This window comes from Neoarius graeffei, chromosome 3 (assembly GCF_027579695.1).
Source record: "Neoarius graeffei isolate fNeoGra1 chromosome 3, fNeoGra1.pri, whole genome shotgun sequence".
In the NCBI taxonomy this organism is placed as follows: domain Eukaryota; kingdom Metazoa; phylum Chordata; class Actinopteri; order Siluriformes; family Ariidae; genus Neoarius; species Neoarius graeffei.
In genome coordinates, this window is record NC_083571.1 from 9288587 (window position 1) to 9303441 (window position 14855).

General features: G+C 39.7%; 1 protein-coding gene across 2 annotated transcripts; it reads left to right on the plus strand.

Moving 5' to 3' along the window:
- The first annotated feature begins 702 nt into the window (after window positions 1-702).
- Window positions 703-13514, plus strand: churc1 (churchill domain containing 1). 2 transcript variants are annotated; one of them, XM_060915794.1, is made up of 4 exons: window positions 703-843; window positions 3290-3425; window positions 3754-3824; window positions 13066-13514. In XM_060915794.1, exons 1-4 carry the CDS (start codon window positions 805-807, stop codon window positions 13156-13158), a joined length of 339 nt encoding a protein of 112 aa, XP_060771777.1. In that variant the 5' UTR covers window positions 703-804; the 3' UTR covers window positions 13159-13514. The 2 variants fall into 2 exon arrangements, with proteins under 2 accessions (XP_060771777.1, XP_060771778.1); XM_060915795.1 differs by having other exon boundaries at window positions 3353-3425.
- The last annotated feature ends 1341 nt before the right edge of the window (window positions 13515-14855 follow it).

Sequence of the window (14855 nt, forward strand, 5' to 3'; positions counted from 1 at the left end):
CCGCCATTTTGAATCCTCATTCACGGCTGTAATGCAAATGGCTTCCTCCTCGGTATACAAGTGCACTTCCATGGCAGGAAAAAAAAACTACATTTTACCGCCTATGTAGTCCCCTATTTATACAAAATTGAGTCATTCAGGATTCAGCCATGTTTTTGCTCAGCGTTAGCAAGTTAGAGGTTTTTAGCTTTCTCCTGAAATGTTTTCTTTTATTTCTTCTTCCTCAGGGTAGTAAAACTCGCTTTCACTGTGAACACTGTCGTTATCGCTATCCATGCTGTAAAATTAATGCTATTCTCCTGAGAAATGCTGACAAAAATGTATAAGATTTTTGATAATCTTATAAATAAATCTTATTTAAAAAAAGATAAATGTTGACAAAAAATGCTACTATGTTTATTGTTGCTGTGAACGAGCGAGTCGCCAGAGGTCCGTAACTGGGGTCCGTACTGTAGGATACGGACCCGCTCGCCAGCCAATCAGAGCGCAGGATTTGATAGAAACCGCACCGCGAAAAAAAATAATGTCATATTATGTCTTATTTGGATATTTTTACTCTACTGGCTTGGCAACCAGATTCCTGCTTCTGATTTAAAGACACTCTTAATATGTGTAGATTTCAACAATTTAAACTATTTCACAGAGCGCTATTCCTCTTCCTACCGCTAGGTGGAGCCAAAACAAACAACCCGTTAAACTCCTACCAGAGAAGAAGAAAGTGCGGAAGTAGTGTTAAAAAACTAGCAACTTTAAACTGTGTAAATCTTGTTTGTTAGTGTTGATTTATTTTTTGTAATATATAAAATGTGTACGGGTTGTGTGCAGAAAGAGTATCCCGACAGGGTGAGTTTAATACAGTTTATAATCAGCAGCACTGGCTGGTTTATTTATTTATTTAATGCCCTTAACATTTAGCTAATACAGACATCATCACTGTTTCAGCAGCTTTTCGGTGATAATTTACTGAGTTATTCTTCAACAGCAGTAGTTTATCAGTCTCTTGATTAGTGTGATATGATTAACTGATTTGAACGCATCTAGTTCGAGTCCATCTGAGAGCGTTTTCACTGGCAGGGATACAGACAGAGTGGGGTTTGATATCGTTAAAAAACTATCGCGATATTTTTCCACGATACTCGGTGTAGATTTTAAATTTGCGGTTTGGTAGCAAAACTGTTGTGGAGTTTTAAAAAAAAATGAGGATTGATTCCCTTATGGTTTTATCGAACATTTCGAAAAATACAGTAGATAAAGGAAGGAAGCACTTGGGGATGTGCTGTTATCAGAAATGAATCAGCAACAGAATGATGTAATGTAGCCACGAGTGTTTTATTCCTCTGATGCCACAGCAGTTTACTAATCATTAGATCACAACCTGATACATTAATATTTATTTATAGTTATGTTTAATGGAACAAGTTAGTTCCCTGTTCTCACTTATGTCATTAAAGTCATTCCCTCACTAGCCTTTCTTCCTCTTTTTTTCTCTTGCTATTCTCTTCTCTCTCCTCTTTTCTCATCTCTTGCTTTTCTTTCTCTTTTTTCTCATCTCTTTTCTCTCTCCTCTTTTTTCTCATCTCTTCTCTCTCCCCTCTCTTTTTCTCTTCTTCTCTCTCCCCTCTCTTTTTCTCTTCTTCTCTCTCCCCTCTCTTTTTCTCTTCTTCTCTCTCCCCTTTTTCTCTTCTTCTCTCTCCCCTTTTTCTCTTTTCTATCTCCCCTTTTTCTCTTTTCTATCTCCCCTTTTTCTCTTTTCTATCTCCCCTTTTTCTCTTCTTCTCTCTCCCCTTTTTCTCTCTTCTCTCTCCCCTTTTTCTCTCTTCTCTCTCCCCTTTTTCTCTTCTTCTCTGTCCCCTTTTTCTCTTCTTCTCTCTCCCCTTTTTCTCTTCTTCTCTCTCCCCTTTTTCTCTTTTCTCTCTCCCCTTTTTCTCTTTTCTCTCTCCCCTTTTTCTCTTCTTCTCTCTCCCCTTTTTCTCTTTTCTCTCTCCCCTTTTTCTCTTCTTCTCTGTCCCCTTTTTCTCTTCTTCTCTCTCCCCTTTTTCTCTTCTTCTCTGTCCCCTTTTTCTCTTCTTCTCTGTCCCCTTTTTCTCTTCTTCTCTCTCCCCTTTTTCTCCTTCTCTGTCCCCTTTTTCTCCTTCTCTGTCCCCTTTTTCTCCTTCTCTGTCCCCTTTTTCTCTTCTTCTCTGTCCCCTTTTTCTCTTCTTCTCTCTCCCCTTTTTCTCTTTTCTATCTCCCCTTTTTCTCTTTTCTATCTCCCCTTTTTCTCTTTTCTATCTCCCCTTTTTCTCTTCTTCTCTCTCCCCTTTTTCTCTCTTCTCTCTCCCCTTTTTCTCTCTTCTCTCTCCCCTTTTTCTCTTCTTCTCTGTCCCCTTTTTCTCTTCTTCTCTCTCCCCTTTTTCTCTTCTTCTCTCTCCCCTTTTTCTCTTTTCTCTCTCCCCTTTTTCTCTTCTTCTCTCTCCCCTTTTTCTCTTTTCTCTCTCCCCTTTTTCTCTTCTTCTCTGTCCCCTTTTTCTCTTCTTCTCTGTCCCCTTTTTCTCTTCTTCTCTCTCCCCTTTTTCTCTTCTTCTCTGTCCCCTTTTTCTCTTCTTCTCTCTCCCCTTTTTCTCCTTCTCTGTCCCCTTTTTCTCCTTCTCTGTCCCCTTTTTCTCCTTCTCTGTCCCCTTTTTCTCCTTCTCTGTCCCCTTTTTCTCTTCTTCTCTGTCCCCTTTTTCTCTTCTTCTCTGTCCCCTTTTTCTCTTCTTCTCTCTCCCCTTTTTCTCTTCTTCTCTCTCCCCTTTTTCTCTTCTTCTCTCTCCCCTTTTTCTCTTCTTCTCTGTCCCCTTTTTCTCTTCTTCTCTCTCCCCTTTTTCTCTTTTCTCTCTCCCCTTTTTCTCTTTTCTCTCTCCCCTTTTTCTCTTCTTATCTCTTTTCTCTCTCCCCTCTTTTTCTCTTCTTCTCTCTCCCCTTTTTCTCTTCTTATCTCTTTTCTCTCTTGCCCTTCTCTTTTCTCTTCTTTTCTCTCTCCTCTTTTCTTTTTTTTCTCTGTCCCTCTCTGATTCTCCTCTTTCTTATCCCCTCTCTCTCTCTCGAAGTCACAAAGTCATGACCTGCAGCTTTTCGTACGAGTGTAAAGTCTCTTCCATTTGACCCGAAACCTTACTCACTGTTAAGTCCTGGAACTGGAGACTCCTTCCACAGATGTTTGTTAAACATTTTCTGAAACTCCTGATAATACATATGCTGTGTAATTTATCGCGAAGTTGATTGTGTATAATGTCGCCCAGCTCCACTCTGACTTCTGTAATGGTCGCAGGGAAACACGTGCCTGGATGACGGCTCGTATTTGATGAACTTTGTCGGCTGTGCTAACTGTCAGCAGCGAGACTTTGTCCTCATCAGCAACAAGACGCTGGTGGATGAAGACGAGGAGGAGATAGTCACTTACCTCCGTGAGTTTTCTTTTCTTAATAAATAAAATTATACCTGTTCAGTATCTTTCCTTTAGCTTTTTTATTGATTTTCTCATGTTTTTTTTCTTTTAGTTTTTTCTCATGAATTTGTTCCTGTATTCCCGTTTATTTTGTTTGTTGATGTGCACATTTTCTTTTCTCTCCTTTAAATGTTTTCGACAGGCATTTTTTCTATCCTTTTCTCTCCCTCTCCTAGGAGAGACTTTAATAAGTCCATAAGTTTGTAACTGTACGTATTGTTGAATAAAAAGGTGCCTTGACCCAAAACCACAAAGTGAAACTGAGTGTAATTATTTTCTCCTTACAGACAAGTGCAAGAACTGTGACCATGTCATAGCCAGACATGAGTACACCTTCTCCGTGGTGGATGACTATCAGGTAACGTCGTGGAAGTCTGAACCTCAAAAATGCACTTAACGCAAAAGAAGTCACCGATATCTAGGATACACACTGAAGTTGAAAGTATTTAAACTCTGTCCCGCTATAAGGGACCCACCCCAAAACAAAACGGCAGCTCCTGTTAAAATCATTGTAAAGGGACTTTTCTTTGTTTGAACACAGACTTCTGATTGGCTAACGCATACCTTCTACTGAACTTAAAATAAACCAGACCTGCTTATATTTCCCACCATGTAACATCTTCAGGCTTTAACTACACAGTGGCGATTCTGTGTTTAACACACTAAGTGCTTTTACAATCATAACAATCAGTAGTGAAAAAAAACACAAGGTGGTTACACACACACACACACGCGCGCACACAAGATCCTCGAAACATTTAAACTCATAAATTGTTCCTAGGATCAGCTTAATGGTGCCTCGTGTCAGAAAACCTAAGTATAAACTCGGGCGAAGTTAATACAGCAAAATTTCTTCATGGTCTTAGAAAAATATTTGTAGCAGACTAATGCAGTGGGGTTTTTTTTTGTTTGTTTTTTTTTTGGGGGGGGGGTTATATATGTATGTACATATGTTATAACAAAGTTTAAATTTGGTTTCTTTTTCATTAACCAGAACTTCACAAATCACTATCACTAAAATCTTATACAAATTCCTGCAATAAAACCAGAAACGTTAAATTACAATTTCTCGTGCACATAAGACAAAATACAAATTGCTGCAACCAAGTCGTATTACACAGAATCCATCTTTACTATAAACAACAAAGATAACAAATGAGATTCAGCCGACTCTGAAGATTAATATTATTAAAAAAAAAAAATATATATATATATATATATATATATATATATATATATATATATACAAACAACTGAGGGCGGCATGATGGTGTAGTGGTTAGCGCTGTCGCCTCACAGCAAGAAGGTCCGGGTTCGAGCCCCGTGGCCGGCGAGGGCCTTTCTGTGCAGAGTTTGCATGTTCTCCCCGTGTCCGCGTGGGTTTCCTCCGGGTGCTCCGGTTTCCCCCACAGTCCAAAGACATGCAGGTTAGGTTAACTGGTGACTCTAAATTGACCGTAGGTGTGAATGTGAGTGTGAATGGTTGTCTGTGTCTCTGTGTCAGCCCTGTGATGACCTGGCGACTTGTCCAGGGTGTACCCCGCCTTTCGCCCGTAGTCAGCTGGGATAGGCTCCAGCTTGCCTGCGACCCTGTAGAACAGGATAAAGCGGCTAGAGATAATGAGATGAGATATACAACTGAAAATCATAGATACTTTTAACAAGTTTTGATTTTATGAAATGTACAATAATGGAAATGTTACATCACAAAATGTTAGGAATCATTTTGATTCTGTTAAAAAGTGCAATAAATAGGAGTTAAAATTAAGTTACAAATGAAAGGAAATGTTCCTGTAGTTATTAGTTACTTGAAATGTAAATACTGTAAACAAAACAAAAAATTCAATAATGATGGTAGTTTTATGAAAGTACTATTTAAGATGATGTGAATCTTGGCGAAAGAGAGACCAGTCGAAACCGAAAGAATGAACATGATTATCATGCTGTTACCATGGGAACAGTCTTTTATGAACGCGGAAGTGGGCGCTCAGCGCGCCGAGTCCGGTGTGACTGAGCAAGGAGACAAGTTTAATGTTTCATCTAATTTAGGTCATTTAAAAACTATATTTTTTGGCAGTGGACACATTTGAAAGTGTAAAGTATAAAGTTTCTGTCAATATGTTTATCATGCTTGTATGGTTAAAAAAAACTTGAAGATACTTATCTAAATACATGACCTACTCATTCTAAACCTGCTGAGCTTCGCCGGCGAAGCTCTCAAAACTCGTAATATTTTGCTTCCATTCAAGCTTCGTTTTGAAGTCTGACCAATAAGAACGCTACATATTGGGGGGTAAATTTGATTTTCTCGATTTAACTTCCATATATGAAAAGCAGGCATGCCCTGGGGAACCGCTGACCGTCGACAAAAACGTCCACAGAAATGCACAAAATTACTTCACAAAACAACAAAATTTTGGTTAGCACGGGTTAGGATAAAGTCTGTAGGCCATTGTAACAAGTGTCTAAGTGGGTGGAGCACAGAAGCACGGCAGGCCAGAACTGAGTTCTCAAACTCTTTATTATAGCTTTTCAGCTTTAGATTATATATACACACACACACACACACACACACACACACACACACAAGCCTCCTGGCTGGAGAGAGTCCCCCTCTCCTCTTATAGGGCGTGGTCACTGGGGAAGACACACAAACACAGGTTAATTTCCGTCAGGTAGCCTGGCAAGCCAGACTAAATGTGAATATTTAGTCTGGCCTCGCTCGTAGACATTTCTGAAGGGTGTAGGAGAAACAACCCGCTGTCTTTCAAACTGTCTCTGTGCGTATAGGCCAACGCTCTGACCAATCAGCGCAACAGTGACTGTGACGTAGTCAGAGCAACAGAAAGCAGTGGGGGAGGCCTTGAAATAAATAATTTTTCAAAATGCGTATTAATTAATAAACAGGTTCTAGATATTAAGAAGTTTGGAGATAATGACCACAAGTTTGGAGTCTGTACCACACACTTAACATACACTCTTATTTTTTTCAAGTGTTTGCTTAAACTGTTTTTGAGAGTTTTTATTTAGAGGTGTTTGGTGAAATAATTTCCCTTAAATTTAAAATAACGGGAAAATAAGAAACAATCAAAAAGTAATGTTTCAAAGCTGTTTATTAATTCTTCGTACTGCACAAACTAGCCCCATCCTTTTGGCTACGAGCGGAGCCAGCTGGTAGATCAGACTTTTGCCGTAGCCGGTCGGCAAAACAGCGAAAACGTCCTTCTTGAAAAGGAATGAGCGGAGAGCCTCTTCCTGCTCATGTTTCAACGAAAACTCCAAGTCTAATTCTTCTAAAACTGATTCCAAAGTGGAGTCAAACGAGCGCTGTTCACTAGCCGTAGCCATCTTTCCTGCTGTGCTTTCTCCAGCGTCGCGCAGCTTTGTCGTCACTCCTGCAAAAGCCCGCCCAAAGAATCCAAACAAAAACCTTGCGTTGTGATTGGCGGGCACGATTTGATGCCCGGGGTGTTTTTGTTTATGTGGTGCGAGGCTAGACCCACTCGTAGGCAAAAATATTTTTGGCCGCTAGGCGGGTGGGTCTAGTTTATTAGGCTACCCATCAGGTGCAGTGATTCCGCCACTTACCTTCCCTGACTCCGCCCTCCATTCACAGACCGACACTTGACCACGCCCCCGCTGACACAGCCATGTTTGGGGGTTTAGGGCTGTGTTTTTTGAGAATTGGCTGTGGAAAGCACGGCTCACTAGCTAAGCCTATGTTTTTCTCTGAACAGAACCGAAAACTTGTTTACTCCAAACTCAATAATCTTTTCAGCGCAGATGTTGAATTCTATCAATAAAACGTTTAGCAATAAAGGTGTCAGGATGAACAAGTCATAAGAGAAAGCTGTCCTTAATGTAAGGAATAAAGAGCTTCATGTCACGCAGTTCGAACTAGAAAGTGCATTCCCTAAAGAGAATGCGGTGTATTGTGCATGATGCAGCAGACCCTGAGTGAAGTTGGAATTGTTGGTCATGATTATACGTTCTATTAATGTGGCTCAAATGTATCGAAGTAATTCTTAATGCGAGTAGAAATAAGGTGCTTTCTGGATATTTTTATTTTTTTTTGGGTAGGTAGATCAGATATTATATTTCCCCTATGATGTTCTAGAGGGGCGGCACGGTGGTGTAGTGGTTAGCGCTGTCGCCTCACAGCAAGAAGGTCCGGGTTCGAGCCCCGTGGCCGGCGAGGGCCTTTCTGTGCGGAGTTTGCATGTTCTCCCCGTGTCCGCGTGGGTTTCCTCCGGGTGCTCCGGTTTCCCCCACAGTCCAAAGACATGCAGGTTAGGTTAACTGGTGACTCTAAATTGACCGTAGGTGTGAATGTGAGTGTGAATGGTTGTCTGTGTCTATGTGTCAGCCCTGTGATGACCTGGCGACTTGTCCAGGGTGTACCCCGCCTTTCGCCCGTAGTCAGCTGGGATAGGCTCCAGCTTGCCTGCGACCCTGTAGAACAGGATAAAGCGGCTAGAGATAATGAGATGAGCTGAGATGAACATTCTGGCTTTGTAAAATATACCTCAAAAAAATTAAATGAAATTGTTGTAATTAATGGCACTTTTTTTTGAAAAAATGAAGTAGAGGAAAAAAAATTATGGAATCATCCTAAAACTTGCATTTCTAAAACAAATACCCGCACAAGCCTAAATATGCAAATTGGTCTGCAGTTAAAGGAGAACTGAAGTCATTTTAAAACTTGCTTTATTTCTTAATTAGCGTGTTATTCAATGACGTTTTCGGTTTTAGTAACCTTATATCGCGACTCGTATTGGCAACTAATTGCAATTAAACATTATACTTATCGGCCTATTCGGTTTTTAGCCGTGTTGAATGTAGTTCGTTTGGTCCACGGCAGGCGTCGCTTATCCGCGCGATCTTCACGAGACTTGTGCGAGACTTCGAAACGTGAAGTGTCAGCCAGGTGTCAGTGCCGCCATTTTGAAAACTGTTTCCCAAACCAAATATTGCACAAAAACGGGTTTAAATGACTATTACTGCTTACTTTTTTCTAACTTTCCTGATCGCTATCAAAACAAACGAAACTTCCGGCTTGATTACGTCAGCGTTCGAAAGAGGGCGCGCGCGTCTTTTGACAACGTTGGCAGATGTCAGTCACTTTGATTTCCGCCGTACGTTTTACTTCCGTCCTACGATGTCTCGCACAGGTCTCGACGAATCTCATTTACGGCCATCGCTTTGACATATGGACTGATATATTACAGAGCATATTTCAAACACTCATAACTTGCTATAGCAGCAACAAAATAGCGATCAAAAATGCATTCCGATATTTAATAAAATGAGAAATAGAATTTTGATGATGTTAACAATTTGCCTTCAGTTCTCCTTTAAAAGAGAGTACTTGTAGATCTTAATGAGCTGTTGTACCTGGCTGATTGACAGGAAACATGGCCCAGACAAGAGAGCCGTCAGTTGAAACAATGGAAAGGATTATAATAAAACTCCTTAAAGAAGGTGGAGCGTGGCAAAAGACGCCGTTGTTCCCGGTCAGCTGCGTCTAAAATTTGGAGCGAGTACAAACAAAATGGGAAGGTTGTAAAAGGTAGAGCAAGGAAGACAAAGCGTCAGGACAGGAAACTCCGAGCGATATATGCCTTGAAAATAGAAAATGAAAAACACATGAGCAGAAACAGGAGTCAATGTTTGTGACCGAACTGTAAGAAATGGGATTTACAGACAAAGCCAAACGTAAAACACCTAAACAGAAGAAAACAAGGTTCCAGTGGGCTAAAGAGAAGCAGTCAGTCATGGACCGTGGATGATTGGATGAAAGTGATATTCAGTGATGAATCATGAATCTGCATTGGCTGAGATGATGCTGGAACTTTTGTTTGGTGCCGTTCCAGTGAAACATACTGTATAAAGATGACTGCCTGAAGAAAACAAGCAAATTTCCACAGTTGTTGATGTGGGGCTGTATGTCAGGTAAAGAACCTGCGGAGATGGCAGTCATTCATTACCTCTACAGTAAATGCACAGGTGTATACTGAAATTTGACACTTTTTTTTTTTTTTTTCCTCATTCAATCAATCGAAAGTACTTTTGGTGATGAAGTCATTTTTCAGGATGATGATGCATCTTGCCTCAGAGCAAAGAGCATTCAAACTTTTCTTCAGGAAAGGCAGATCAACTCAATGGCACGGCCAGCAAACAGTCCAGATCTCAATCCGATTGAAAATTTATGGTGGAAATTGAAAAAAAAAAAAAAAGGTCCATGATGAGGCTCCATCCTGCATCCTGTTAACTGCTATACGAAAAAGTTGGAACCTGACTGATAAAGAATATAGTTTTTCACTAGTGAAGTCCACGCCTCAAAGAATTCAAGCTGTCATGAAAGCCAGAGGAGGTACAACAAAGTTAGCCTAGTAAACTAGACCCACCCGCCTAGCGGCCAAAAATATTTTTGCCTACGAGTGGGTCTAGCCTCGGACCATATCAACAACACACCCCGGGCATCAAATCGTGCCCGCCAATCACAACGCAAGGTTTTTGTTTGGATTCTTTGGGCGGGCTTTTGCAGGAGTGATGACAAAGCTGCACGACGCTGGAGAAAGCACAACGGGGAAGATGGCTACGGCTAGTGAACAGCGCGCGTTTGACTCCGCTTTGGAATCAGTTTTAGAAGAATTAGACTTGGAGTTTTCGTTGAAACATGAGCAGGAAGAGGCTCTCCGCTCATTCCTTTTCAAGAAGGATGTTTTCGCTGTTTTGCCGACCGGCTATGGCAAAAGTCTGATCTACCAGCTGGCTCCCCCACTGCTTTCCGTCGCTCTGACTACGTCACAGTCACTGTTGCGCTGATTGGTCAGAGCGTTGGCCTATACGCACAGAGACAGTTTGAAAGACAACGGGTTGTTCCTACCCACACCCTTCGGAAATGTCTACGACCGAGACCAGACTAAATATTCACATTTAGTCTGGCTTGCCAGGCTACAACAAAGTGCTAATTGTGATTTATTTTTTTTCCGTTTATGATTCCATAATTTTTTTTCCTCTACTTGATCTTAAAAAAATGTACCATTAATTACAACAATTTCATTTAATTTTTTTAGGTATATTTTACAAAGCCAGAATGTTCAGCTGTTAAATAAAATTGTCTTTTCTTTTGGTTCATGATTCCATAATTTTTTTTCCTCTACTTGATCTTTGAAAAAAAGTGCCATTAATTACAACAATTTAATTAAATTTTTTTAGGTACGTTTTACAAAGGCATTAGAATGTTCAGCTGTTAAATATAATAATTGACACGTGTTTTTTTTTTTCTTCTTCTTTTTTGGTGTATGATTCCATAATTTCTTTTCCTCTACTTGATAAAAAAAAGTGCCATTAATTACAACAATTTCATTAAATTTTTTTGAGGTATATTTTACAAAGACAATGTTCAGCTGTTAAATAATTATTTATTTATTTTGGTTCATGATTCCATAAATTTTTTTTTTCCTCTACTTGATCTTTAAAAAAATGTGCCATTAATTACATCATCTCATCTCATTATCTCTAGCCGCTTTATCCTGTTCTACAGGGTCGCAGGCAAGCTGGAGCCAAGCTGGGCGCGCGCGTCTTTTGACAACGTTGGCAGATGTCAGTCACTTTGATTTCCGCCGTACGTTTTACTTCCGTCCTACGATGTCTCGCACAGGTCTCGACGAATCTCGTTTACGGCCATCGCTTTGACATATGGACTGATATATCTCATCTCATTATCTCTAGCCGCTTTATCCTTCTACAGGGTCGCAGGCAAGCTGGAGCCTATCCCAGCTGACTACGGGCGAAAGGCGGGGTACACCCTGGACAAGTCGCCAGGTCATCACAGGGCTGACACATAGACACAGACAACCATTCACACTCACATTCACACCTACGCTCAATTTAGAGTCACCAGTTAACCTAACCTGCATGTCTTTGGACTGTGGGGGAAACCGGAGCACCCGGAGGAAACCCACGCGGACACGGGGAGAACATGCAAACTCCACACAGAAAGGCCCTCGCCGGCCACGGGGCTCGAACCCGGACCTTCTTGCTGTGAGGCGACAGCGCTAACCACTACACCACCGTGCCACCCCTTAATTACAACAATTTAATTACATTTTTTAGGTATATTTTACAAAGCCAGACTGTTCAGCTGTTAAATATAATAATTGACACATCTGTGGGGTTATTTTTTTTTCCTCTACTTGATAAAGTGCCATTAATTACAACGATTTCATTATATATTTTTTGAGGTATATTTTACAAAGCCAGAATTTTCAGCTGTTTAAATAAAATAATTGTTTTTGTTTTTTGGTTCACGATTCCATAATTTTTTTTTTTCCTCTACTTGATTTAAAAAAAAAAAAGGTGCCGTTAATTATAACAATTTCATTTAATTTTGAGGTATATTTTACAAAGCCAGACTGTTCAGCTGTTAAATATAATAATTGACACATCTGTGGTTTTTTTTTTTTTCTTCTTTTGGTGCATGATTTCATAATTTTTTTTTCCTCTACTTGATAAAAAAAAGTGCCATTAATTACAACAATTTAATTAAAATTTTTTAGGTATATTTTACAAAGCCAGAATGTTCAGCTGTTAAATAAAATAGTGTTTTGTTTTTTGGTTCATGATTCCATAACTTTTTTATTTCCTCTACTTGATCCTTTAAAAAAAATGTGCCATTAATTCCAGTTTCATTTAAATTTGAGGTATATTTTATAAAGCCAGAATGTTCAGCTGTTAAATATAATAATTGACACATGTTTTTTTTTTTCTTCTTTTGGTGCATGATTTCATAATTTTTTTTCCTCTACTTGATAAAAGGGCCATTAATTACAACAATTTAATTAAAATTTTTTAGGTATATTTTACAAAGCCAGAATGTTCAGCTGTTAAATAAAATAATTGTCTATTTATTTTGGTTCATGATTCCATAATTTTTTTTTTTCCTCTACTTGATAAAACGTGCCATTAATTACAACAATTTCATTACATTTTTTTTAGGTATATTTTACAAAGCCAGAATTTTCAGCTGTTTAAATAAAATAAATTTTTTTTGGTTCATGATTCCATAATTTTTTTTCCTCTACTTGATTTTAAAAAACATGTGCCCTTAATTATAACAATTTCATTTAATTTTGAGGTATATTTTACAAAGCCAGAATGTTCAGCTGTTAAATAAAAGTGTTTTGTTTTTTGGTTCATGATTCCATAATTTTTTTTTCTTTCCTCTACTTGATCCTTTAAAAAAAAAAGGGCCATTAATTACAATTTCATTTAAACTTGAGGTATATTTTATAAAGCCAGAATGTTCAGCTGTTAAATTTTTTTTTTTTTTAAACTACAAAGAAACAGCTGAATGAACATCCTCCAAGAGTAGTGATTCCATATTTTTGCCAGGGCTTGTATAAGGCGACCACACACACTGCTACCATATCGGATGAGCATTAACCTGTGATGCTAGATGACACTACTGCTCCTGGTTTGAGAACCCAACAGTGCTGGGGGGTATAAATACACGAGTGACTGGAAATCAGTGGAATAATAGAAAAATCTAGAAGTACAAATTAATTTACTTTCCACTTTCGTTCCTCTTTCAGGAATACACCATGTTGTGTATGCTGTGTGGGAAGGCGGAAGATTCCATCAGCGTGATGCCTGACGATCCCAGACAGTCCGGCCCACTCTTCTAAACGCATGACTCGGGACGTTGCGTCAGTCTTAAATAACAGGTTCCACTTACATTGACTGACTATAATCCTGTTCGTGTCCTGGAGAACCTTCTTTCCGAAGATGAATTGCATCGACTGAAACAAACAGCTCTGTTTTCAGGCTTTCTGTCCTTCATGAACTTACCATAAGCTTTAACGGTATTAATAAGATATGAAGAGTTTAAAGAAAATGTGTAAATAATAAACACCTGTATGTTTTAGAATAAAATCTCCAGTTTTCAGCATTCTTGCTTGTTCAGTGCATACTGTAAACTTTTTATTCAAACTTTTTTTTTTTGTATGCTTTGTCTAAATAAAATAAAATCCTCACATCCTCAGTTCGTTTCTGCTTGAACAGAAATCCAAACACATTCTGAAGCTCTAAAGAGTAATCTTGAGGTATAAAATAATCCTACAGGAAGAACCTGAAACTCGTCCATGTTAACGGAGTCGTGTAACATTTTTCAACCAAATCACTGTGTGCGTGTGTGTGTTTTTTTTACCTTGGATGAATATTCCAACATTATTCTCTGAACAGAACAGAAAACTTGTTTACTCCAAACTCACTTATAACAAGTGTTGCCAGGCAAAACAATCCTCGCCCGGTAGCACTTAGGATTAATATGAAGGAAGATATCGTGAAAAAAAAAAAATCGGTCCCCTATGGGTCCATGTGGCTACTGCTTATAAATAAAATAGTTTTCTGATCCCATGTCCATACAGTAAATATAGCATATATATTCACTCTGAGTCAGTAGCCACAAAAATGAAGCGTAATCCAAAAATGAACAATTTAAAAATCACAGAAGTAAAATATACAAAATGTCTGTACTTTATATTATTCTACTCTTACCTCTTACAGTTTTCGAGGCTGACATACACACGCTGTCACCGTGACCCAAACTCTTACTACCCGGAAATGGCCCAGCGCTAGAGCTCAGTGGAACGCACTTTCCCTTTGTAATAAGCATAAACATGTCGGAAAGCCATTTCTTTAGTCCATTTATTTCGAATGGTGAACCAAATTGTATACACTCATCGGCCATTTTAATCGGAACACGTGTATGCGCATGTGCAGTGCGCGATTGTTACACTTTTACATTCTTACAACACAATGACGGAGTGGCTAGCGCCTCTATATGAGACAGCAGACAAAACGATTTTGACCTTTTTGGTGACCTTGACCAGATGACCCTCAAAATGTTCTATTTGAGATCAATGCCCATCTATCCTGAAAGTTTCATGAAGATTGATCCAGCCGTGGGCGGCACGGTGGTGTAGTGGTTAGCGCTGTCGCCTCACAGCAAGAAGTTCCTGGGTTCGAGCCCCGGGGCCGGCGAGGGCCTTTCTGTGCGGAGTTTGCATGTTCTCCCCGTGTCCGCGTGGGTTTCCTCCGGGTGCTCCGGTTTCCCCCACAGTCCAAAGACATGCAGGTTAGGTTAACTGGTGACTCTAAATTGACCGTAGGTGTGAGTGTGAATGGTTGTCTGTGTCTATGTGTCAGCCCTGTGATGACCTGGCGACTTGTCCAGGGTGTACCCCGCCTTTCGCCCGTAGTCAGCTGGGATAGGCTCCAGCTTGCCTGCGACCCTGTAGAAGGATAAAGCGGCTAGAGATAATGAGATGAGATGATCCAGCCGTTTTGCCGTAATATCGTTAACAAAGAAACCCAACCAAAA